This window comes from Sesamum indicum, linkage group LG8, assembly GCF_026168435.1.
Source record: "Sesamum indicum cultivar Baizhima isolate 11 linkage group LG8, ASM2616843v1, whole genome shotgun sequence".
In the NCBI taxonomy this organism is placed as follows: domain Eukaryota; kingdom Viridiplantae; phylum Streptophyta; class Magnoliopsida; order Lamiales; family Pedaliaceae; genus Sesamum; species Sesamum indicum.
The window spans coordinates 28,295,031-28,321,132 of record NC_142664.1 but is presented as its reverse complement, the minus strand read 5'-3'; the positions used below and the strand labels follow the sequence as shown (position 1 = coordinate 28,321,132).

The 26,102-nt window shown below is 35.1% G+C and overlaps 2 protein-coding genes and 1 long non-coding RNA gene across 4 annotated transcripts; 2 read left to right on the top strand and 1 right to left on the bottom strand.

Moving 5' to 3' along the window:
• The first annotated feature begins 233 nt into the window (after nt 1–233).
• Nucleotides 234–12,145, top strand: ARC5 (P-loop containing nucleoside triphosphate hydrolases superfamily protein). Its single transcript, XM_011089533.3, has 18 exons — nt 234–756; nt 1,607–1,771; nt 1,847–1,969; nt 2,739–2,960; nt 3,559–3,692; nt 3,771–3,863; nt 4,453–4,516; nt 5,536–5,584; nt 5,861–5,943; nt 6,717–6,874; nt 6,970–7,030; nt 8,045–8,107; nt 8,233–8,333; nt 9,548–9,605; nt 10,162–10,503; nt 10,751–10,912; nt 11,001–11,090; nt 11,942–12,145. The coding sequence occupies exons 1-17, from the start codon at nt 409–411 to the stop codon at nt 11,073–11,075; spliced, it is 2,301 nt and encodes a 766-aa protein (XP_011087835.2). The 5' UTR covers nt 234–408; the 3' UTR covers nt 11,076–11,090; nt 11,942–12,145.
• Nucleotides 12,146–15,855: 3,710 nt separating this feature from the next.
• On the top strand, nt 15,856–17,674 carry LOC105169189 (NAC domain-containing protein 104). The gene is made up of 3 exons (XM_011089532.3): nt 15,856–16,376; nt 16,505–16,803; nt 16,886–17,674. The coding sequence occupies exons 1-3, from the start codon at nt 16,214–16,216 to the stop codon at nt 17,015–17,017; spliced, it is 594 nt and encodes a 197-aa protein (XP_011087834.1). The 5' UTR covers nt 15,856–16,213; the 3' UTR covers nt 17,018–17,674.
• Nucleotides 17,675–19,780: 2,106 nt separating this feature from the next.
• Nucleotides 19,781–24,583, bottom strand: LOC148787343 (uncharacterized). 2 transcript variants are annotated; one of them, XR_016066878.1, is made up of 3 exons: nt 20,815–24,583; nt 20,451–20,544; nt 19,781–20,329 (listed from the first exon to the last, which is right to left on the bottom strand). It is a non-coding gene; the product is annotated as an uncharacterized LOC148787343 (long non-coding RNA). The 2 variants fall into 2 exon arrangements; XR_016066879.1 differs by lacking the exon at nt 20,451–20,544.
• Between the last annotated feature and the right edge of the window lie 1,519 nt (nt 24,584–26,102).

Here is a 26,102-nt window from a genome sequence, read left to right as displayed (position 1 = left end):
TCGAACCAAACTAATTATGGAGCAAGTATGATATACTTGTTATGTAAATTGATCATTTTTAATGAATTGTACATTAATCATACGGCAAATATATTGAAGTTGTTGTATGATTGATTTAGATTTGATCGAATCAGACTCGGGTTAGAGTTAGAAAAATAGAAAAAAAAGAAAAAAGAAAAAGGGATTAAATAAAAGACCTAAAAAGCGTAAATGTAGCCGAGACAACAAAGAAAACCAATTCTATATGCATCGTTTTCCAGAAGAAGCGCGCGAGCGCGAGGGGTCCAGAACTCCACAAACTCCAAAAATATTTCAAAACCTCCAAACGACTTTCTGATAAAACTCATCGCATAGTCACACACTCTTCTCTCACTCACTCCCAACTGTCCATCCCCCAAGAGAGAGAACATGGAGGAGACGGATTCCCTGCAACAATTCAATTCGCCGCCACCACTGGAAGAAGGCCAATGGAAGTTGTACGAGGCCTACAATGAGCTCCACGGCCTGGCGCAGGAGTTTTCGACCCCGTTCGACGCGCCGGCGGTGCTCGTGGTCGGCCATCAGACTGAGGGAAAGAGCGCACTCGTGGAGGCCCTAATGGGCTTCCAATTCAACCACGTCGGAGGCGGCACCAAGACCCGCCGCCCCATCACTCTTCACATGAAGTTCAATCCCGATTGCCACACCCCTCTCTGCCACCTCTTATCTGACTCCGACCCATCAGTTCCCCAGGAAAAATCTCTCCAAGAAATCCAGGTACTGTCCAAGATTCAGGCTTTGTATTTGTCCACAGGTAAGTTGTTTTGGGAAAAAGTATAATGCGGATATAGTTTTATGTACTTAAATAGCCGTTGAGATAAAGAACATGTTAGAGGATTTAATTTCTCATGTTGAACTGATATTGGACAAATTAAATGTCAAACTTGGGAAAAAAGAAAAGTATAAAATCAGAAGACGATTTGTATACAACTCTGAGATGTTCTACATTATGCTGTTTGAACTATTGTAATCGACGGTAGAGGTTCTGAGCTGATGTCTTGTGCATACTTTCATTTTTCCTCATATGCATTTTGCTCTTACCCTAGGAAAATATGAATATACAAAAAGTTTTAAGGAAATCAATTATGCTCCACATAAGTTGGTAATGTTATATGTGAGCCATATCTCATACTAAAGTTGGCCTCAACAATTGAATAATTTCGTATAGGCAGGAAGTCATGGCACTAGTGACAAGTGCAATGTTGCTGTTGATTTTATGTTGAGGGATTTTTTCCTGTCTAATTTTGTGCATAGATGCAATAATTTGTCATCCATAAACCAAGGTATTTGACCCTTTTTTCCTGTCTAACTTAGTTTGTAGCCTCAGTAATTTGTGAAACTAACAAGCTTGGCATTATATCCTAGCTTTTGGCAAATGAAATTTTAAGAAATGGAAAAAAGTTGTCAAGAAAGCTCAGCTTGTCATTTCTCATGGAAAACTGATACAAATCGTGTTTCTTGTTGTTCCTTTCTCATGTTGCTCTTCATAAAAAATATATCTATAATAAGTAAAAGCTATGTTGCTGATTTGTTTGTAAAACCCGCTAATTTCTTTCAGTTCATGTAGGCTTATATTGAAGCAGAAAATATGAGGCTGGAGCGAGAATCTTATCAATTTTCGTCAAAAGAAATAATAATCAGAATAGAATACAAGTACTGTCCAAATCTCACCATTATAGACACACCTGGGCTCATTGCCCCAGCTCCAGCACGAAAAAGTCGTGCATTGCAGGTATATTACTGATTTCAGAAAGTTTATTTTTTCACCTCACTTATTGTTTGAATATTGAGAAGCTACATGTGGCAGACTCAAGCTCGTGCTGTAGAGTCCTTAGTGCGAGCTAAAATGCAGCATAAAGAATTCATCATAGTATGCCTTGAAGACTGCTGTGATTGGAGCAACGCCACAACTAGGAGGGTAGTGATGCAAGTATGTTCCTCATTTGTCCTAGGATTCCTAAGATGCAGATGATGAGCATTAAAAACTCAGTTGCTTATTTGTGTTGGTTAATTGAAACAAACTTCTTGTATGGATAGTCTATGTAAGATCAGATTCTTCACCCACCTCAATACAGATTATTGAGCAGCAGTGCATATTACTTTTAGAGTTCTTAACCTAAATTCCAGGAATTTTGTCATGTCTTGTCCAATTTCTTTTCTCTCTGAGCATACATGTAATTTTAAGTGTGATGTCCTTGCTTTTTTCTTGCCTGATGCAAGTAGAACTTGGTTAGTTAGTAACTTTGTTAATGTTTTTTATGGCAGTAGGTCTGAACACTTGTATTACTTTATCTTGTTTATACAAGCTCACTGCTGCATACCCCACTCTCTTTCTCACATATGACAAGCAAAATCAGCTTTATCTTCCTTAAAGTAGAGTCGATTTTGTGCTCTGTTAGCCGAGAGCATTAGAGGCACCGGTATTTTCTTAAATATCCTAACCTGTATGTTTGCAAAGGGCCATACATGTTTGGACTGAGGCTGTTGGTAACATGTTCACACCCTAAGACACACATATGCAGGAATATGATGCTTAGTCACCCACTTGTGCATCAGAAATCACATTAATTAAACTTGAGGGAATTAATGCATCGGATGCTGATTTTGTAAACTTACTGTGACTTCATCTCCTAGTTGAAAGCTTTTAAAGTTTTGGCCTGTTTTCTATTTGATTTTTTTCATCTTACACTTTCATATAGATTGACCCTGAACTTTCAAGGACTGTTGTTGTTTCGACAAAGCTTGATACAAAAATCCCTCAGTTTGCACGAGCTTCAGATGTGGAGGTTTTTCTTTCACCACCTCCAAGCACACTTGACGGCTTCATGTTAGGTGATTCACCTTTTTTCACCTCTGTTCCTTCTGGCAGAGTTGGATCTGGGCATGAATCGGTCTACAAATCCAATGATGAGTTCAAACAGGTTAGAGTCTTTTTATGTTTTGAACTGCATCATATGCAGTGGCCAGTTAGCTTATAGAGAGTCATTGATTTTGATGCCATCTGATTCTAATTGATTACCTGATGTTGTTCCTTTTTATTTGGATTTCATGCAATCAAAAGATGGTCCAGGTGATAGGTAGCTCAGTCATATCGTTTATTCTCTAGTTCATCATCAAAAGAAGCTCACCATTTACGATTGGCAAACTATTTAGTGATGACATAAGAAATAGTGTACTGAGGATTTTTGAGCAACATAGATCAGGGGGATTTGCAGATATAATGGCTGGCTTTGAAATTTGAAGAACATTCTCTACAGGGAAAACGAATAAAGACTGTCTCTAAATTAACTGGAGGTCTTTAAAGACCTAGTTAGTTAAAACCTAACTATCTGGAGCCTTTTCCTGGGTCCCGAATCTGTTTGAGAAAGTGACAGTAAAGTGCTTGATATGGGGCAATTTAGCTCAACATCCAGAGGGGACTACCAACCCACAGACATTTTTTTGTTCTGTCTACATGCGCAGTTTTGTCTTGTCAATTGTCATATGCACCTGAATGCAGCTTCTCGCATGCTTTGTCAGGCTATATCTTTGAGGGAGATGGAAGATATATTAGCTTTGGAGGAAAAGTTGGGTAGATCACTTTCAAAGCAGGAAAGGAGCAGAATAGGTGTTAGCAGTCTTAAGTTATTCTTGGAAGAGTTGCTGCAGAAAAGGTATCGTAGTTATACTTGTCCCTTGTTTGATTCCCCATTAATGAGTAGCTCACAATTTTGTGATATCCTTCCCTTAAGGTATATGGACAGTGTACCACTGATCATTCCGCTTCTTGAAAAAGAGCACCGGAGTGCCACGAGGAAGCTAAGTGAAATAAATCAGGAACTCAGGTTTGAATGTTCATGTAACCTAGTGAAGGCGGAAGATATACACTATGTTTGGGTTCATGTTTTTTCATTTTTCGAGACAAGATAAAAAACATACCCAATGTTTGTTTTTGTGTTTTTACATCTTACTTGTGTTTTTTTTTTCAACTTTCTATATATAATATATATATATACACTTATATATAATATAAAAGAGACATGATTTGACAATAAATAGTGATTTTTGTCTCCTAAAAATACAACATTAAACATACATATTTATATATAAAAGAGATATGATGACAATGTACAGGGAACTTTGTCTCCCAAATCCCAACATAAAACCTACACCACTTATTTTAAAATATTTTAAATTACCTTAAAACAAAAATCCAAACAAACCATCTATCCTCAACACACTTATTTATCTCTATTTTTCTCTCTCTATCTCCAAAACACAAAACAAAACACTTAAAATACAAATCCAAACATTACGATATTCTTTCACTTAATTTTTCTTTTTTACTCTTTTCCCTAGCTCTTCCCAAATGCATTTAGTTGATATGAGCAATATTTGTTTTTGAACTTATTTGTCTTTTGGTAATTTCCTCAGCACTTTAGATGAAGTAAAGCTGAAGGAGAAAGGCCGAGCTTTCCATGATCTGTTTTTGACCAAGGTGAAATTATTTATTAATGCTTCAACTGATGTCTTAATATATGCTAAGAACCAGTGGCTTAGGCTGCAACAATATGCAAAATCTTTGTAGGATTAAGAATTTGTAAAGTTAAGATGCAGGGGATATATGGACAATATAGGTTACATGCTGTTTGAAAGGCACTTTTCATGCATTTTGGTGGGTCATTATTCATGATCTTATTCTCTGTTAAACCAGGCACTTGTCCCTTTATTAATATTTTGAGGAGCAAGCAACTTCTAGAAATCCATATCTTCAAGAACAAGATAGTAATATTCTAGTTTATAGAATACAAATTTTTTTTGCTCGATGATTGAATTCCCCCAGAAATTATGCTGTTCACTTGGACAATTTAATTATTGACTGTGATGCAATGTGAAACAAGGAATATGTTAGTTTAAATATATTTCAAATCTAGGGTTCACTTAATGTAGCTAGGCTAAGGGAGATGGTCTTTCTTCCCCCCTTTTCACTTGATAAAAGAATTTGGCTTTTGGCAGGTAATTAAGGGTTATTATTCTGAAGAAGCGTCCATCAAACTTGTATGATGAGGGTCAGCCAATACCAATTGAATAAGACTTGTTTGCTTCTAACCCTCTGCTGGGTATCTAAGCAGTTCCCTATTTGCATCAGCTATTCTAGAAAAAGAATCAGATTTCGAATCTGCAGTAACCACCAAGCTTTGCAGAAACAGCTTACTACTATAGAAGAACTGTTGTCTTGGAAAGGCATTAAACAAGTGGCTGCCTTTATTATGTCTTCAAATTTGCAGAAATTGTAAAATATCCTTGTTAGCCATTTTTGGCACAAAAATCATCAATCAACTTCAGAACAGATACTGTAGCAAAGCTTCTGTATATATTTTGCTATAGTTTAATTAAGTTATTAGTTTTAAGTAGGATGGCTAATATTTTCCTGTGATTTTTTTTCGAGGGAATACGAATACCTGTAGGTTAGTGGCTTAATTGTCAATTCTGATACATGTTCCTCTTATTGTTCAGCTATCGCTTCTGTTGAAAGGGACGGTTGTTGCACCACCAGATAAGTTTGGTATGTTCAAGGTTTCAGCCTAACATTTTCAGCTACAAACCTTGTTCTGTTATTGGAATTTAAAATAGTAATTCTGCTCATTCTTATGCTAGTTAGACGACTTTCATATGCATTTTCCATCTCATTTTTAACCTCTTGAGCTCATGCTATAGATTTCATTTGAAGTGTTAATGCTATTATCTTAAAACTTTTTTGAATTGATTATAGATAAATTTGCTACTTCTCTTATCCAATTGGTAAGCTACCTTAATGTGAAGGATTCTGTACTCTTTTCAGGGGAGACACTGCAAGATGAGAGGGTCAATGGAGGTGCATTTATTGGCACTGATGGTCTTCAGTTTCCACAGAAGTTAATACCTGTAAGTCGACATATGTTTCAGTCAACGTATCTTGTTTTATTATGTGCTTTGTGTATTCTGTTGAAAAGCGTAGACCATTTTATGCTTCCATTTATGTCCTTTTCTTCTGCCACCAATTTTCTTAAATATTAGAGTACATTCATATATACACTTCAGATCTACTTCCATATCTTTGCTTAATTAAAAGAACTCTATGATTTTTCCAACATGTTTATCTAATTTGGTTGCATACAAAACTTTCTTTTGCAACTTGAAATCTATTTATGTTGTTGACATCCTTGGAATATCCAGTTATTCAATTTACTCAGATTATACTGTGTTTATGAACTAATCTTTTATCAGCATGCTTGCATTTGCCATCTGTCATTCTCAGTTTTGGCATACCACCCTTGCTGCTTGTGTTCTAAAAATTGATTTCGTGCTTAAATGTTTCTTAAACTCTAAGTCAGAATTTGGTGACATTATCCTTTGCGGATGAGATAAGTCACTTCAGCTAATTCCAAAAGCAGCTGCACTTTGTTGAACCTTTCACTTTTACATCACTACCTTTTGCTTATTAATGAACTTCAACTTTACAAAATTGTAGTTAGTCTCTATCTTAGTTGAACCATTGAAGTAGCACGGCCATCTTACTTTCTTATTCTTTCTATCTGTTGCTTTTCATTTTCTACCTTCTGATAATATTATGAAATTGTTGTGCTATTCACGAGAATTCTGATTTGCTAATGTCCATTTCTGCTTGGGTTTTTCTTGCTACTCTTTCTGCTATGCAGAATGCAGGGATGCGTCTCTATGGAGGTGCTCAATATCATCGTGCAATGGCTGAGTTCCGTTTTGTTGTTGGGGGAATCAAATGCCCTCCTATTACACGTGAAGAAATTGTCAATGCTTGTGGAGTTGAGGACATCCATGATGGGACAAACTATTCAAGGTACTAATAAACTTCTAGCTTATTCTTAAATTTATGGTTTTAAATTAATCTTTCTTACAAATATTCACTTCCTGGTTTACATTTTGAGGATTCAGGACCGCTTGTGTAATTGCTGTCGCAAAGGCTCGTGATACTTTTGAGCCTTTTCTTCATCAGGTGATAACTCAATGCTAAATATGAATGTTTCCTCTTATTCTCTTCCCAAATTTTTAACTATATCTGCATTACCCAATATGATGACACTGAAGATTCAGGCTCATAACAGAATATTGGACCAAACTAGATTACACATACTTGTGGGCATATTTCATTTCAAGGAGCAAGACACAATGCCTCATTTCTGAAATCTTGTGATTGATATGCAGCTCAATCATAGCCTTATTGAATAATTTTTTGGGGGTTCCCATGAAAGTTTTCTTGTTTCATACACTTCAAGGGCCACTCTTAAAGCTTAAACCATAGCATGGGGTTGGGGAAGTCCTAGAGAGGATTAGGAAACATTTAATGTTTCATACCTGGACTATTTGTGCCCATAGGCTGTAGCAAGCTAAAGTTTTCTAGCCGAGCTAGTGTGGTACCTCTGTTTGCATATGATTGCATGCCTTGATGAAGGTTTTTAGAGGAAAAGTAGTTGGCTGGACAACTTGTGACTGGTGGTGGACAAGGAGAAAGGCTGCTGCTGACTGCTTAGCATGAACTGTGGCAACATGCTGACTGTCTTTGGTTTAAAATATGATGCAGGTTACTGGTTCTTTACTTTTGGATGGATGGATTATGGGGATTGAGAGCTTCCAACATTTTACCTGGAACTAGACAAATTTTGTCAAATATTTATTCTTGTCTGCCTTTTTCTTCTTCCAAACAATTTGTTGGAGTGCACATTGTCCTAATTGATCACTATCGAATGGGTATGCAAACTATCCAAGATGGGTCATTTATAAAAAAATTAGAAGGCCTCAACCAGATTTGGTTAAATAAAACATACTAATTTCACTGTCAATGAACCAAGATTTGTGAATTAGTCCACACTGACCATGTTATTTTTGGCTTAAGCTGTATGATTTTGGATTTAATAGTTCCGAGTTGAGATTATCACTGCTTTAGTTACTTTATTCCTTTTATATATTTGACCTTTGGTTCATTCTTTTTCTTCCTTTTTTTTGGTACCAGTTGGGTGGCAGGCTGTTGCATATTCTTAGGAGACTGCTTCCAATCTCTGTTTTCCTTCTCCAGGTAGATGTTTTTTGGTTTCTAGAAGTGACTGGTCTAGTACTTGTGATGCAAGAATAACTCGAACAAATTGGTATATTTTTTAGTTTCTGACAACTATTAATTATCATTTGAGACATGTCCAACAGAAAGATGGTGAATTTCTTAGTGGCCATGAAGTTTTTCTAAAGCGTGTTGCCTCTGCCTTTAACAACTTTGCCGAATCCACTGAACGATCCTGCCGTGAAAAGTTAGTATAATTGCCGTCATTTCGACATTCTTCTTTATATGCTGTATTTTTTTGTCAACTTTCTCTGTATATATTTTGTTCTCCCATGGCAATTCAACCCTTCATGAGATGCCAGTAAATCATTAGGACTAGCTGATTGATAATTGAATCCAATTTAAGTGGCTGCCACTTTGTCTTTACTTCTGAGTTGTGTAGGTATATAGAATGGAATCTTTATCTAACTATATGAGAGTAAACTAGCTGCTAGCATACTGAAGAAAAGGGTCTTGCTTTTGGTCTTTGTTATTTTCATTTGTTGCATTCCAAGACTTCAAGCCTTTCTACAGTTGCCCCACAGAATAAGAGAGGCATTATATATAGGTAATAGCACATTACTTCATTTGGTCAGAAAATTATTTTCCCGCCATGTTAAGTTGGCAAGTATTAGGTTTTGGTGTGTTCTGAAATTTTATATCAGTTTACACATGATAATAGAAGCTTGGCGCATCTGTTTATTCAATCAATTCACAGCCACAATGATATGGAAGGACTTCTATTTAAACCCGCACAGTAGTAGGGAAAATGAAATACATCTTTATTTCATGTATAACTAGTCACTATTAGTGCACATAGCATAAACAATGAAGGCTATTCTGGTGTCAAAGGATTCAATTTATATGTAACCTGCTGGTGTCCACCTTGGTAGAGCTGATTGTTGAACTGAAAGCAGGTGGTACACTTAAATAGGAGCATAGAAGAGAAGAAATTTGGATAATTGTTAGGGCATTTCTAATTTCAAGAGGGGTATTTGTAATTTTTCAAATTTCATATTTGTAATTAAGGCAAACCTCAGGTGTGCCTTTTGTAATTTACTCTAAATTTTATATGGTTGATTGTGCACAATCTCTTGTAATGTTAATAATTTTGTCTTATGCTTTCATGAGATCTCCTTGTTTCATAATCTTATTAAAATGGTTCATTTACTCTTCCTGAACTTTCCATTAGATCAAGAAAATGGAAGAAACTCAATATTTTTTCATCCCACCTGCATATTACCGTATCCTTCTAAAATTTAGCAGAAATTTCAAATGTCACCATTCACTTGTAGGATTTTAATTATTCTTCTCTGTTAAGCTTCTTATTCAGAAGTCATGTGCTGATGTTTCATGACATTCTTATGCTTTTTTTTCGTCTTTTCATAGCTATGCAATTTTATCTGGTGTATAAACTTGCAGGTGTATGGAGGATCTAGTAAGCACCACTCGCTACGTTTCATGGTCTCTTCATAATAAGGTCAGTAAAGTCACCTCCGTGGTCAAGAATAAATTTGATCAATCCCATCTTCAGTTTTGTGGAGTCTCTGATATCTTCTGAAAAATATGATTCTCTATCTAAGTGTTGGCCATGGATAAAACATTAGATGTTTTCTAATGTGTATTCATCATTGCTTATCTGATAAGCAGGTGCCTATAATTAATTTCTAACTCACATTCCTATTTGCTCTTGGAGGACTGACCTTAGCTTGGTGGTTTATCTTTGGATATGTATACTTCTTAATTTCTGAAAATCCAAAAATGAAGAGATGCTTGATATGGAAAGCCTAGAAGTGCACTGGACTCTACTAATTGATTTAGGAAAATAGCGAGTGATTTTTTTTCATTTTGTTTTCCCTTGTTACTCGCTTTGTTGTGTGGGTGAGTAGTGGCCATGCCTGCTCTTCCCAATTTGCTCGCCAAATTTTGATAGAAGGGAGAGCACTGTAATATGTTGGGCTTATTGAACATGCTTCTAACTTTAGGGATGCTGCTCTAATATTCTTTTGTATCTGACCCGCTTTATCACATAACAGAATAGAGCTGGGTTACGCCAATTCTTGGACTCATTTGGTGGATCAGAACAGTCTACAGCTGGTATTAATCCTGCCAGTGTTTCTCCAGATTTGCAGTCTGGTTTTGTAGGAAATGATAAGCAAGAGGTTAAGTCAAGGGCAGATGTAAAGCTCAGTAATCTGGCTTCAGGAAATGATTCAACAGGCAGTGTTTCAACAACAGAGACAAGGCTCGCTGACCTTTTAGATAGTACACTATGGAACAGAAGGCTTGCCCCTTCATCTGAGAGGATTGTTTATGCTTTGGTTCAACAAATATTCCATGGGATTCGAGAATACTTCCTGGCATCCACAGAGCTAAAGGTCATATATATGGTGCTTCCTATCGTAAAATGAATTTATGTGCTGTTGAAACTTGAACGTATATTAGGTTATTTTGTGACGTTTAAGCAAATAGTTGATCTGTTTTAGGCTTAAGTAAAAATCATAAGCAATTCACTTGAAAGAACTTGGCTGTTAGAGTTGTACAATATGTGCCAGTGATAGCAGAAGTAAACACTAAATAGTCTTCGATATGCCTGATCTGTTTGTCATGGTTGCCTTTTTGCAGTTCAACTGTTTCCTTCTTATGCCTGTTGTTGATAAGTTGCCCGCCCTTCTCCGGGAAGATTTAGACTCTGCATTTGATGATTTAGAGAATGTTTTTGACATCACTACCATGAGGCATTCACTGGGACAGCGGAAGCGAGAAACAGAGATTGAGCTTAAACGGGTACATTTCTTTTTTTTATCCATCTTTTCTCTTGGTTACCGGTAAATATTTTTTTGTTATTTTTCTTTAAGTGACCTCTTATGTGCAGATACAAAGGCTTAAAGAGAAATTCAGGCAAATTCATGAACAACTTACTTCAAGTCAAGTCATGTTGAGACCATAGCTATCATTGACCTCTGTGAGTTCTTTTTCCTTTTCTCTGAACCTCATTTCATTGATAATTCTGCATGCATTAGATGATTCAAATTTTTTGTTTCCTTTACTCAAATCATCCACTCTCAAGCTGTTAAAAAATCTGATGATTGAAAAATTAAACATTTTCCTTGCTCTTCTTGAAGTTCTATATCGTTGAGGCATGGAATATTAATATTATCTCTTGCCTACAAGAACGATATACTATATATTGAAACTCAAAGTTGCGCTGCTTTGAACACCACCCATGTAATTGCAATAACTTTCTCCACTAAGTCGTCCCTTTTCGACCAATTCTCCCATCCCCTGAAGGCATCATGAGTGACCCACATTTTTGTAACTCCTAGTGTCATTTCTTGGCAATACTCTCTCGCCTACTTTTGAAATTCTGCCTGCCTCTTTGTGAATGGGTGTTGTATCTTATGAAAGGTGGTTTCTAGCTTCTTACCCATTTCAAAGACGTGGGTATTTGATCTCCTTCTATGGAAGGAAAAAAGCAAAACCACGACATAAACTTCACAAACTTATTTTGCTGTGTTGGTTTGATGTTCTTATTCCAATATCTAGGCTTCATTTATGAAAATCTTTGTAGAATGATGAAAATTTAAACCGAACCCTAAGTCACTTTCATGCTACAAGCGTAACACCATCTAAACATTCACCTTCTTTCACTCTCCAATCGCAACATTTTCATGTCCTAGGGTTCATCAGAAGTCTGAATCAATACAAGCTGTCGAACATACCTTGGTCTCTCATCTTATTACATTCTGCTATTATCCATGCACAATAATACATTGACTAACTCAGAGTTCAAATTTTCCTTTATAACATTGTCAGGGCATATGCATGAGACGACGCAATTAGCTAGCTATATCTAAAAAGCTATGCAAAGAAGGGTGTTTTGTGTACCCCCCTTGTTGAATGTCAAAATCATACAGAGGAAGGGGGAACCTGTCTTACATTTACATGAAAAAGTTTTATGTCAATACCAACTTGATCTTGTATATTTAACTACCTTGCTTAATGCATTATTAACTCCAATTTTGTGCCAAACGATGATGAATGAGAACACTAAGTGTAGATCTAACACTTTGTTGCATACGTGTAGTTGAAATGAAGTCAAAGAAATCACCAAATGTTTGTCCCATTCCATCTGGCTAAGAGAAAAATTGGACAAGGACTTGCATGTTAGCTCCCCTTTTGCTTTGGCCTCTTTTGTCTAATTGATTTCCCATTTCACCTAAATCCCTCAAACTTTTCCTTAATGAATGCCTCAATCTCAGAACCTTTCCGCTGTGTTGTCTTTCTGACTTCGAGTTCTCGAGTGTGGTTCAAAGTATTGTAAAATATATCTCCAGACAAAACTTGCCACGCTTTCTAATTACGGGGAATTTTCCTGTTTGTTACACGCACTTGTTCATCTCAATCCGGGTTTCAACTATAATTTCTAATATTATGTACTTTTTTTTATTTTTGTAAAAGAAAAATAATGAATCCTACCCAGACATTGTGATTGGTTGTGGGTAAAGGAGTGGTTGGACATGACTTGTCCTCCATTCAATACCATAAACCCCCTCACCATTACACAAACCATCACATGTTGATTCAGTGGTACAAGTATAATGGAGCAAATTAAGGTGATAAATTGTTAGGATGGAGGAGCAAAGTCATATATACTGGGGATGTATTTGTGAGCTGTTGGTATGTAAGGGGTAACCCCATCCTCACAAAATTTCTGAGGTTGAAAACAAATTAAGGCAAGAGAATGTAATGATGCTTAAATTAAAGCATCACTTCGAACCTTTCAAACATTAATTGCTGAGATGGATATGAAATGAGAATGTGAATGGTTAATTAATTAATCATTAATGATGGGTTAGTTAAAAGTATTATCTTAAGACCCCTTCCATTTGGCACTGAAATGAACATATATAGATATATCACAGTCACACCAAACACGAACAAATTCACCACTTTCTCACTACTTTCCCTAATTGTTATTATTATTATAATGCTATCTACTCAATTTTTACCTTTTCCTCTTTTTCTCATCTACTCTGTATAAAAATTATTTATGGGCGTGAAAATGGTGTGATTTGATGGTAGAATTGAAGAAAGTGTATTGTGGAGCAGATACCAATTATGGATCAAACAAATGGGATGGGGATGTGATCAAAGGACAACAGAGGACACTGAATGGAGCAGATACCAATTATGGATCAAACAATTTGGATGGGGGGGGGGGGGGGGAGTGAGGGGTGATTAAAGGACAACAGAGGACACTAATGTTCAATGGTGTCATCTGCAGCAGTGTACTATTGTTTGCGGGTGGGGTGGGGTACCTTACCCTTCACTGCACACCACCTACGTGCATATCCCCATCCACACGTGTCTCACGCATCCATCAATTTTTCTATTTTTATAAAAATATTAATTTTAATTTAATTATGGTACAAATACAAACGAACGCCACAAGTATAATTTGTAAATATTTAATATAATATGACTTCCACATGATTATATATTTATGAGAAAGAATATAATAATGATAATTATAAATAATATAGATTTAGATAAATTATTATAATAGTTTTAATATTAATTAGAATGCTATAGGAATTCAATTTTTTACATCTTTATTTTCCTTCTTAGTTGAATTTTACCTCTCTATTACATTAGATCTATTTCATTGTAAGCCTATAAATGTGTGTAGATCTCTTAATGACTCTACGACCCAAATAAATTAACTTAGATTCATACCTTATCCAATCTATTTTATCCTACTCAAGATCCATAGGTTTTATATCCAACCAGATCCAATATTTGAGTTTGGTCAAATTCAGACCCGTTTTTCTTTCTTTTTTTTCGATCCATTTTTTCTATAAATTATTTTTTAATTTTTAATTTTTATTCATAATTTATAGGGGTGCCCAATTCAATTAATCAAAATTTCGACATATCAAAAATCAAATTATTAATAATTAAATAGATATATGTAAATGAGATTGGCAGAAAGGGACATTAATTATGTAACGTATTTGTGGTCAAAGTTGGTTAACTGGGAATCCAATTAACAACGAATGCTGTCAATGATCTAATTAATTACCATTGTTCCATCATCTAATCATACATATATATATATATATATATATGCTTTCCTTAAAAGTGCAAAGGTAAGCATTTCAAGAAACCTACTCATTTTGTTTTTGAATTTCAACTTCTAATCCCAATTGCCCCTTCATTAATTACTACAACTAATTTAGGAGATCTTGAAAGATTTAACTTGATAACCTCTACATTTACTTATTTCATCTTCAATTCATTAAGCTATTTTTCATCTTTCTCTTCTTCTTCTTTTTGTTATTTTATTGGTAAAAGATACTAAACAGCCAACCAACATAGATATTTTTATTTAAAATTGAACATATCAATACTATATAAAAGGGTAAGTCTGTTACTGCAGTACGATCCAAATACAATGTAAATCGAAATAACTCTTTATGATTGAGTTATAAATAAGTTCGTTTCATATTTGAATCGGTTCGATCTCATATTTTATTTTACGACAAGGTGTGACTAATTTAATTGAACGAGAAGATTATGAGATTGGGGATTAATTGAGGCATGAAAGTGTAGTATAGAATTGATAATGGCAAGAATGAATGGATATGGTGAGGGTCATTCTCAACCTCATTAAGAGGGAATCAAGAAAGAAACAAAATTGAGATAAAAAGGAAAAAAAAAAACAGGGATGTAAGAACCCAATAATTTGGACCAACTTAATTATGGTAATAATTGGGTTTAGGGGCACTCCAGGTAGGTGGGCCCTTCCACCTAAGATCAGAGACCCACAATCTCATCCTATAGCCCTAATGCCACGTGTACGGTACAAGAAGTTGATGATATAAGCATGAAGTGTGATGATGACCCACCCTATCACCCTCACTCCTATAACCACAAATTTCTTGTCAAAATAAACTTCGTCGTATAATTCATTTTAAATTTTATAATTTAATCATATAATAAATACAAGAATATGATAATTAAGTTAAGTTATAATAAGCATAATTATAATGCTCTTTCCTGAGATTTATGTGGTTACATTAAGATCTTATATTGTTTGAAAAATCACATCTAGTAACAATAAAGTTTATTTTTGTCTAACAAATAAATCTCTCTATTAGTCAATATTCACCAAATTTACTTATATTTGGACGAAAAATATTTACCATCGATTGAATTATTACTTACTTATTGCATGTTAAATAAAATTTTTAATGTTGAGATTATCCTTATATATCTTCACATATTAATGCATATGATGATGTATCTTCACTCTTGTAAGGGTAGTTTAGTAAAAAAAAAAATATTTGACCTACAATAAATCAGTAAAAAGTCAATCGATGTATGATAGATATCAATTTTCATTCAATTTTTTATTAATATCAACAAATTTGATGAATTTCAACTGAAAAGAGACTTATTTGTTAAAAAGAAAGTAAATTTCAAATTAAAAATAGTAAATATAATTTTTTAGATCACGAAAGCTATAGATATAATTACAATAAGTTTTGAATTCAGAGTAATTATCCCTATAAATAACCTTTTATAAATATATGGGCACACATACGCATGTAGATACAAAATAGATACATCCTCTCCCACCCCCACCCAAGATCTGAAACAAAGTTCCCTCCAGTGACAACAGACCCCGTTACTTGGAAAGTACCCAACGTTTGGTTGAGGCGCCGCCTTGGAGTGGGAGCTCAGCAGTCAGCACACCACCACCCAACACTCTATACTTAAATATCAACAAAAACCCAAAAACAAAGCCATGCTCGCTCATCTCATCTCATCAAACACCTTCCATTTCACGTCAGTCCCTTTCTCTCTCTCTCTCTCTCTCTATAAATATCACCACCACTACCATTACTGCTACTCTACACCCCATCACACACACACACACACACACATATATATATATATATCAACAATTGTGCTTACACCACCAACACTTATCCAAACATACATATACTTGTGTCTGTGTGTATACATCATATATTCATCTGATCATCATCAAGAATCTTCTCTCTTTCTCATCATTAACTAATGGGAGAGAACAATTTCAACCTGCCACCCGGTTTCCGGTTTTACCCGACGGACGAGGAGCTGGTGGTCCATTTCCTCCAGCGCAAGGCGGCGCTTCTGCCCTGCCATCCAGATGTCATCCCAGATCTTGATCTTTATCCCTATGATCCTTGGGACTTACATGGTACATACATACATACATACACCGTATAAAACTAGCTACATACTTATGTACGTATGTGTGCATATATATGTAGTAGATAATATTGTGATATATATATATATAATCGGGTGGTGGTGGTGCATGCGTAGGTAAAGCAATGGGTGAAGGAAACAAGTGGTACTTCTACAGCAGGAGGACGAAAAGCAGGGTGAGTGGGAGTGGGTACTGGCAGTCCATTGGGGTGGAGGAACCCATTTACTCTTCCACCAATGGCCACAATGTAATTGGGTTGAAGAAATACTCTGCATTCTACATTGGTGAGCCCTCAGGATCACAAGCCGTCAAAACCAATTGGATAATGCAGGAATACAGGCTATCCTCTGATTCCACTTCATCCACTAGGTCATCCACCTCATCAAGAAGATCAAGAAATTCTAAGAATATTATTGTAAGTTCATATATTTAATTAATTTGGTATGATATCTTACATTATGTTATATTTATTTATTTTAATTTGTGTGTACATGTAGGACTATAGCAAATGGGTAATTTGCCGAGTGTACGAGTACAACGACGAGGATGATGATGGGGCAGAACTATCATGCTTGGATGAAGTTTTCTTGTCGCTGGACGATCTTGATGAAATCAGCTTGCCAAACTAGTTAGAAAAAAAAAAATAGCTAGGATCTAATTAAATATATGTTGTTAATTAATTGGCCTAGCTACTAGCTTACTATATAGTAGAATTTTCAAATATTTGTTCTTTGTTTAGAGAAAACGTTATTCCAAGTGTAACGCGACGTTTAACGTGCCAAAATCTCTGTCTATGTTGGGACATGGAATGTCTGTGCAGCAGTTCTCATAGAAAGACACCTGGGTATTAGGGTCTGAAAATCCATGCAAAGGGCAAGCCAGAAGCAGGGAGGCAAAGGGAACAGTGACCCACAGTTGCTTGGAAGTTGTGTGCACTTGATTTTGGGGGTGGGGGGAAATGGGATACTCACTCACGTGCAGAGATAATCGAGGGAGGGGGAGGGGGGTGGGGCCCAATGGGCATGGTGGGCTTTCTTGTTGGGTTTGTGGGACATTTTTAAACTTTTTCTTTGTTGGTTTTTGTTTTGTTCGTGTGATTAGGCTTTTTTTGGTATGATGGGTATTTGGTGGTTGTCTTGTGTCACAAAGCTGAGGGTCCCCATTTTTCTTTTCTTTTGTGGCTGCTTAGGGAAGCATTGAGTCATTTCTGATGCCACCACCACACTACTCTCAACCTTGCAACAATATACAAGAAATACTCATCTCCATTATTTTCTTTTTTATAATTTTCGATTTTTTTTGCTACTTGAAACTCCAATACTTTAAAGTTCTTATTCAGATCAAATTCAGTTGAAATCAACTAATTTTACTTAATCGGTATGTCAATTAGATGATAGTTTGTTTTTAATTGTACAACAATCATACGAAAGGTTGATTTTGCTCCCACCAAATCTACTCTGAATTAAATGTATCAAACTTGATGTGCTATATATAACTTAACGTTGTAATGAATATTTATAATTGACTTATTGGTAGTATTATATACTTATATTATGTGAAAATTAAACATGTTTTATTATCGAGTTCACTTCCAAAACCCATGCTATAACAATATAATCATGTGAGAATTTGAAACAAAAATGAGCATCTAAATTGACAAAAGATTCACAAGTTAGTGTAGTTAGTAAGCAATTATCTCAAGACTTGGTATTTTTAATACATCCACCACATGTATAACATCCAAAAGAATCAGGACATGAAATGCGTACTACTAATTGAAGCCCTGAACGCCATATAGTAAGTTAATAACTTAAACTTACAGGAAACCAAGAAAATGTGTGAATAAGGTGAGTGTGTGGACAATAAAACAGTGGCTGAAACAAAGTGGATAAGACACAGTAAGCATGTCCAATTAAGCACATGCATGTTTGTATGTGTGTATGTATGTATAGGGCCAGCAGAGACATAACAATTCAAATGTTGAATTTAAGGACATTCCCAAAGTCTATATGAACAAACTTCCAGGCTTGCAAGGTTGCTTTCAACATCATATGAAATATTGCAACTTGCGTTGGTCAAATTAAATGTTGCCAATATGTTACTACATTGAGTTGGCATCAACTTCCCAGCAACTACTACTCACCTTATTGATGAAATAACATCATGTATTTAAATCCATTATATATATGTGAAAATAATTATACACGTGCTATATATATAATTTTTTTTTTTCAGGTCGTATTACAATTCTCCTTAAGCAAAATCACAAGAGTCTCTTGCCGCTAAAGGATATTTGGTTTAAACCACAGTTGCTACTCCACTAGTCCATAACACATAATTTCAGCAGCGTGTACAGTGGACTAGAACATATCATTATTATTATTATTATTATTATTATTATATATGAAATGGATGGGTAAATGAAATTACAAACTATAACACAAGATCCTGACAATATTTGACTTCTCATCAACTCTTGTCTTTACAATAGAAATCAAAATAAAGAAACTCATGGAAGACAGTGCGATTTTGTACTTTTTTACCTTCCCTAGTCCTTCAACCTACCTGCCAAACATAGACCTACTTGACATAACTTTCTGGCTAAGTTTACTTATTGATATTTTGTCCTAATCCCAGATTAACTATTGGCATGACAGACATGCTTTATGCAGTTCCTAGGTTGCAACACTCCAATCTTTTTTTTAGTGGGTTGCACAATAACCCAAACCTTAGAGTTATTTTAATAAGACATTATGCATAGAATATCAATAAACCTCCCTACCAGCATGCCCACTTCAGATGAAGACAGAAAGTATAAGTTAGAACAACAAAACAAGAAATGAGAGATTTCCATATATAATAAAACTATTTTCGTTGCTTAATTAGCTCGTAAGCACTGAGAATGGTAATCATCGCCCCCATACAGACTGCATATATAAACAAGGACACATGCATATGTGTGTATGTGTGTGTGAGAGAGAGTGAATGTATAAGTGCACACTTAATTGTGAACAAAGGCAAGTCCCATGTATAGTTTGATGGTCTGTTTTATGCTTTGAACTTTGCTTGGAAAAGACCAAATCGAATTGAAAGTCATTATGATTACACAAGACATGCCTCTCATGGGCCAATCTCAACTTGTTCATAAAGTTTTTTAGTTTCATTGATAGAGACACCAAAGGAGAAAGGGAGGAAGGTATTGACTTGAACACAAGCCAAACCTCTACCTTACCTGCTTGTCTTTTTCTTAATAGAAATGGGCAGTTACATCATTCAAATACATAAAAAAATTTAGTGATTGATTAATACATCTAATTTCTCGTGAAGACATACATTAAAAGGAAACAAATGAGAAACTAATATGAAAACAAACTAATAATGACATCTAAGTGGGATTCGAACGCATAATCTCTTATAAAACAAAGAGTTTTGAAGTCTCAACCTCTAGAAATAATGATTATTGCTAAACGATTGAGCACATAGATAACTACTAACAATGAATTATTATTGGCCCAATATATGTAGCTTTCGAGTAAAGCTAATTATTCTATTCATGTTTTTCCACATTCAGGGTCAAAGAAAAAGCCCAAACTTAGTCAAGACCCCTTCTTAGGTTAAAAGTACAGGAGAAAGAGTGTGAAGAGTGTATGGCATTCATGATAAAGAAACTTGTGCACAAGTGGAGATACCACTAGTAGCAGAAATTGACAAAAACTCAAGTGACTTGCCGGGCCCTTTCCATAACTTTGGCATAACTCAAGTTATTCTAGGCAGTTTATGCATCTAAAACTGAATGAATGCCTGTCCCATTACCTTTCAAGCTCATCATCAAGAGCAGATTTAATTATATTAGTGTGAAATGTGAGTGTGTTGAATAATATTAGTTCCTGCTTTTGATTGTTGGCGGTGTTTACGGCTGAAATACCTTGTACACAGTAAACCTGTAAAGTAGATTGACTTGAGTAAATGGCTTTTCTCGTTCATGAGATGGTATAATATAAGACTCAAAATCGAGAAAGGTGCAGTCAATCTTGATTACAAGAAATTAGGTTCACAAATTACTTGAGTAAACTTTGACTGTTGTGCATATCCAACACTCCAAAATGAGCTCTAAAGTAACCACCCAAAAGAGGTTTATCTTGCTAACGTGATAAATCTGAGGAGGTAAGAGCAATGAGTACAGGATAACAAGGGATTCGCAGCTGAAATTAGGAAAAGAGGAAATAAAACTGAGGCTGCCCATTTATTTCATAAAGTAATCTTGGTTACATGCTGCCAAATAATCAAACATAAGCATGCATATTCCAATCTCCTAAATCTAATGCTAGTAGTCATTATATACATGAAACTACCAGCTCTTGAACTTTTTTATTGCTAAAGTACAATTTGAAAGCAAACTCTTTCTTCATCAACATAACTTCAATACCTGGTAACTGGTGGCGGCAGAAGCGTCTTCACAAGAATTTCTCCAGTAGAGCCCCACAAGTTACCAATCCAAATTCTTGTAAAGGCAGGAATGTTCCACTAGAGAACTGTTTATCGGTGGCCAAACTGTAACTTCCTACAATGACAAATCATGCAGATTACAAGCAAGCCCATCCGTCTAGGTGGATCCCAGTTAGCCACTCATCTCTTCCCTGATCTACCCACTCAGGAAATTTCCTCTCCATTGATACATACTGCTGGAAACAATGCAATTATTATTGTCATTAACAGGAAGTAGAAAAATAAAAACAACTTCCACTGGCAAACCCAGTTAGCCCTCTTATTTGACTTCTGAAAGGAATCAATAAACCACAATAAATATGCTGTCAACCCACCTTCTTTACATCATTTTCCAAGAACCATCGTGTTATTTGAGGTAGTTATCAATATTCGTTACATTTTAATGTAGTAAACCACATTGTTATAATGAGGGATGCACTAGGAATCTAGATGCAGTTAGAAGAAAGCTCAGGACAAATAAAAGTGATAATCCACAACAAAAGAAAGGAAAAATGGAGGGAGGCATAAGAAATGGAGAAACACGCAAAGGTGAGGGAAAAAACACAAGATGTTTCAAGTAAACCAAAAATATTTGAGGAAAACAATTAATATATCGAGAAAATAAGAGGTAAAAAAATATCTTTTCAGGTAACCATATGATTTATTACAAAGGATCCAATCAGCACATCCATCATTTTGGACCATAACCATGCACGTGGGTCAAGATTCAGCAAGAGGGGAGGCATACATGCGGCATACATCTATGACAAACCAACAAAGATCACCAATCAGAGCCAATGGTAAGCAAGCCAGCATGAAACCAATCTATAGAACTTTCAGCACTGTCAGGTGACATTAATAAGATCCCTTGACCAATTTATAAGCTGGAGAATCTGGAGACCCTGAGTGCTTATAAAATTGTAAATAGCAATATTCACACAATTAATGGTTTGTAGATTAAAGTTCTTCATAAGACACCAACTCAGAAGAAGCATCAGAAAGGCAAAAACAGAGTTGTGCCAACACATACTACAGAAGCTCACGATCTACAACTCTCTTCTTCAGGAACTTTACAATCATCCTTGCACTGTCCCTACAGTAAAAATGAATAACAGCAAAGTCTCAGATTCTACAGATGGAGAGACACACCTGAAATACATAGAAAAAGGAATTTCTGACTCATGATGTTGCTCACATCCTTTTCTTTCATAATTTCCATCAAATAAACATTCAGGGACAGATATGTGTTTCTAAAATTCATTATGAACAGATCCTTTAAAACAAGACCCTTTTAACACAAAAAGGAAGGAAAGCTACAAACTAGAAAAGTTTTTGAATTATGAAATGCAATTGTATACAGAACAGAACTTCAACCAAAGCGTTCCTTCGCCAAGGAGTAAACCTTGGATAGAGCATGCGTTGTGGTCAAATTCCGGCCGTGACAAAACAGTGAGATACAGCTGCAGCAAGTAAAATAGAAACTCCCGCAAGACTGGAAGCTACTAAGCCAGTAGGCCAACTTCATTGTCATTTTCGAACAATATCTTCAATAGTAAGAAAAAAAAGGAAACATGCATACCTAGAGAGATAATATTACAGTCATCTACTTGAATAATTACAAAATGGTGCAGCTACAAGCCACAAGGTATATCGGTTGAACAACCAAATATGTCATTTTTTAGCTTTAAAGAAGAAAAGAAATAAAATTTCATGTCCACATCCTGAAGATGACAATCCTACATTAATAGTTAATTAGGTTAACATTAAATAGGGAGGCACAAAACACAAAGGTTTACTGAAAAAACTTGAGGATGACTAGATGAGGAAAGATTATTAAATTAATGTGCGTGTGTGTGTGTGCATGCATAAGACAAGAAGCAGAAGTCACCCCGGTGCAAAGGATAATAATTTCAAATAGACATAAACAGCTTAAAGAGAGTCCATTAAACCACCAGCCATCCTCCCATTAAAGCCACAGAGATGCATAAATAGTAATGATGACAACCAATTGTTCGAGTAGGATGTGCATGAGCAAGGTGGTCTCTTATATGTACCCACCTATATATGAGAAGAACAACAAAGAGAATCAAAATGAACAGACCCTCTTTCCCAGAACACAAACAAGTGTTTGTTGAGCAGATAAATTTGCAAGAGATGTTCCAGTTCCATGAAGCGAGCTCTTTTGCAGCAATTGAAAAATAGTATAGAGAAGAAGAATTGCAACAGCTTCTATCGTATCCTGAAGCAATGTTGACAATAGAACTAAACTGGACCAAGTGGGATATGGGAAGTTTCCCTTCTAAAACGATTACTAGCCCTTCCAAAATGTGGGAAAATCGCAATAGAAATTACTACTTGCCAGCCGCTGTTGCAATAAGTGATGCGGCCTCTTGTTCCATCAAGAAGGAGAGAGACTGCAAAAGCCATAAAAAGAAGAAAGAAAGACAAGATAGGGGAAACTTTAGTACAAGGCCTTATTGTGAGTTACCCAGGGACACAAGTCCAGTAGGCAAAACGAAAATGTCTACTAACACCTGAGAGTATCAGGAGGGTACGTAAGCACAGCTGTTAGCGCATACCCTGAAGGGACAACTATATCTACTTAGGGTGTCCTGTTCTCACAATTTGGCCATATGAACAAACAGGGTGATCTATAAGATATACTTTCTAAAAAATTCACATCAGAACAGCAAATGTTTATTTCCTGTATGTTGTAACATTTGTTATCCTTTCACGTAGTACTGAGTTTGGCATGCTGGAAAAAGTGCATGATCTACTATCAATACTAATATAACTTCTAGTCTAGTATGTAGTATCAGCTAAGCAAATCCTAGACATGGAAGCAATAAGCTGCTCAATAAAAGCGCAAAACATGAATAACATAGGCAGTTGATTCTCGACTTCCTTATTTCTATAAAGAACAAGCAAATAAGCCAAGACGCATCATGCCTTAGGTAACCCTGCAATGCACACCTCCAACGTTCTCAATCAAGTTGCAATCATGTTTCACAGACTGTCCATCATAGCCATTTATTTTTCCTCTTTTACATCATGAATACCACTTAATAAAATATAGGAGTATGCCACCACCTTCTACTCGCTTTCACTGTCATTTGTCTGGAGATGCATTCTTGTGGCAAAAATCCTTGCTAGTATTACAAAAATGGTTCTGTTTGCAAAACTCGTCCTAATATTCTTGCCTTCTGGGTACTAAAACATACCAAGAAACACGAGTGCATGACATCGACAGGGAAACAGAATAAAAATTTCTAAGGCAGCATAAGGGAAAAGGATTAACAAAAAGTAACAACAGAAAGGCAATTGGTATTCAAATACATTGCTGCGTTGCATCCATTCTCCGCGAAAAGATTCAAACTACTTGACGGGTTCTTTTCATTTGACTACGGGATCCCAATCAAACAGGTGGCGGGCATGTTAAAAATCGCAATAATCTAACAACAATGCCACGTTTACGGGGCGTCAATGCCGCATTGATGAACACACGAGAACATGTCAGCCTCCAGCCATCGCTTGCTGCAGGCAGAATTGGAAAAAGGAGCATCACCTTGATAATTTTACTGCAGCAGCAACGTCACTTTACCCACTCACAAACTAAAAAAGGCAGGAAAGAGACGATGAGTTTTTGCTTGGGCCTGAAAATGGGAGGAACCAAACAGGATAACTTTTCAATGAAAGGTCCAGCTTTGGGCCTCAAAGTTGGGTCTTATTTCTCGTTTATTCTTTTACAAAAATAAGATTAAATATCCCTCATATTTTAAAAGGGTAATAACACTGTTCTATTCTAATATTTCGTGTAATTACACATAAATTTTATATAATTAAAAAAAATACACCTAATGCTCCTGACATCAATTTCTATCTAATAAATAAACTTATTATTTATTCAAAAATCACCTAATTTATTAATATTAGCAAAAAAATTGAATCTCGATTGCCTTATCACTAGCTTATTGCAAGTCAAATAAGTATTTTCTGATCAAAAAAAATATTTATTTAATTTGTAATAAGTTAGTAATAAGTCAATTGGAGATAAAATAAATTTTCATCAAACTTTTTTGTTAATATAATCAAATTCGATAAATTTTTAACTAATTAATGGATCTATTACATAAACAAACATCAGACATACTAGATGTAATTTTTCAAATCACATGAGATTTATGTACAATTATACCAAACCTCATGAAATGACGAGTAATTATCCTCTTTTTTTTTTTCTTCAAAAATATTTTTAATACGAGAATCTCATAAAAAGTTAATTACTAGACCAAGAGATTCTTTTCTTTCACTAAGTAAAGACAGAAAAAAATAAAATAAAACGACTTTTTTAGAAAAAATAAAGTGAGAAAATAGCATCTACTCTATAAATAATTTATACCTTTCATAAAGCTTAAATTCTAAAGCCACTTTGTTAATATAATACTTATAAAATTAACTTTAATTAATTCATTTGGGATAAAAATGGATATTACAACATTTGAAAATTTTAGCAAGTGAAAAATCAAATATTCGAAATCAATGATACAAAGAGTGATGCGAGATCAGATAAAATGATATAAAATGACCAAAATATCCCCAATTATCGTTAAAGTGACAAAACACTTACATCATTCGTATATTATCATTCGGGTCATTACAGTGCAAATTTAAAATTCTAAATAATTAAATTTTTTATTTTTATAAGCCCATTTTTAAAATAAATATTAACAAACACTTCTGCCAAAAAAAAAATATTTTAAACTGCTTATAAACTCATCCAAATGTCTTTTAAGCCTGAAGAGGTCTGAAGTCTTTCTTTACATTGCCTTGTCATAAGATTTGGTGTGGTTATATATTGACACTTTTAGTTTGACATATTACATTTATTACTCATGTGTTTGTTTTTATCTGATAAAATAGACTCACTCGTTAGTCAAAATTTACCAAATTAGATGATATTAGCAACAAAATTTAATTAAAATCTATATTTATTTCAAATGATTTATTACCGACTTATTTCATGTCAAATATATATATACCAAACTACCCTATACATTTTCACACTAATATTGTAAGAAAATATATCATCAACTTTATAAGAGTATTTTTAGTTAGAAAAGATTTGATTAACCTATAATAAGTGAGTAATAAGTTAATAAAAAATAATATGAATTTTTATTAAATATTTTTGTTAATATCGACTTCGATGATATTTTATTAATGATGATT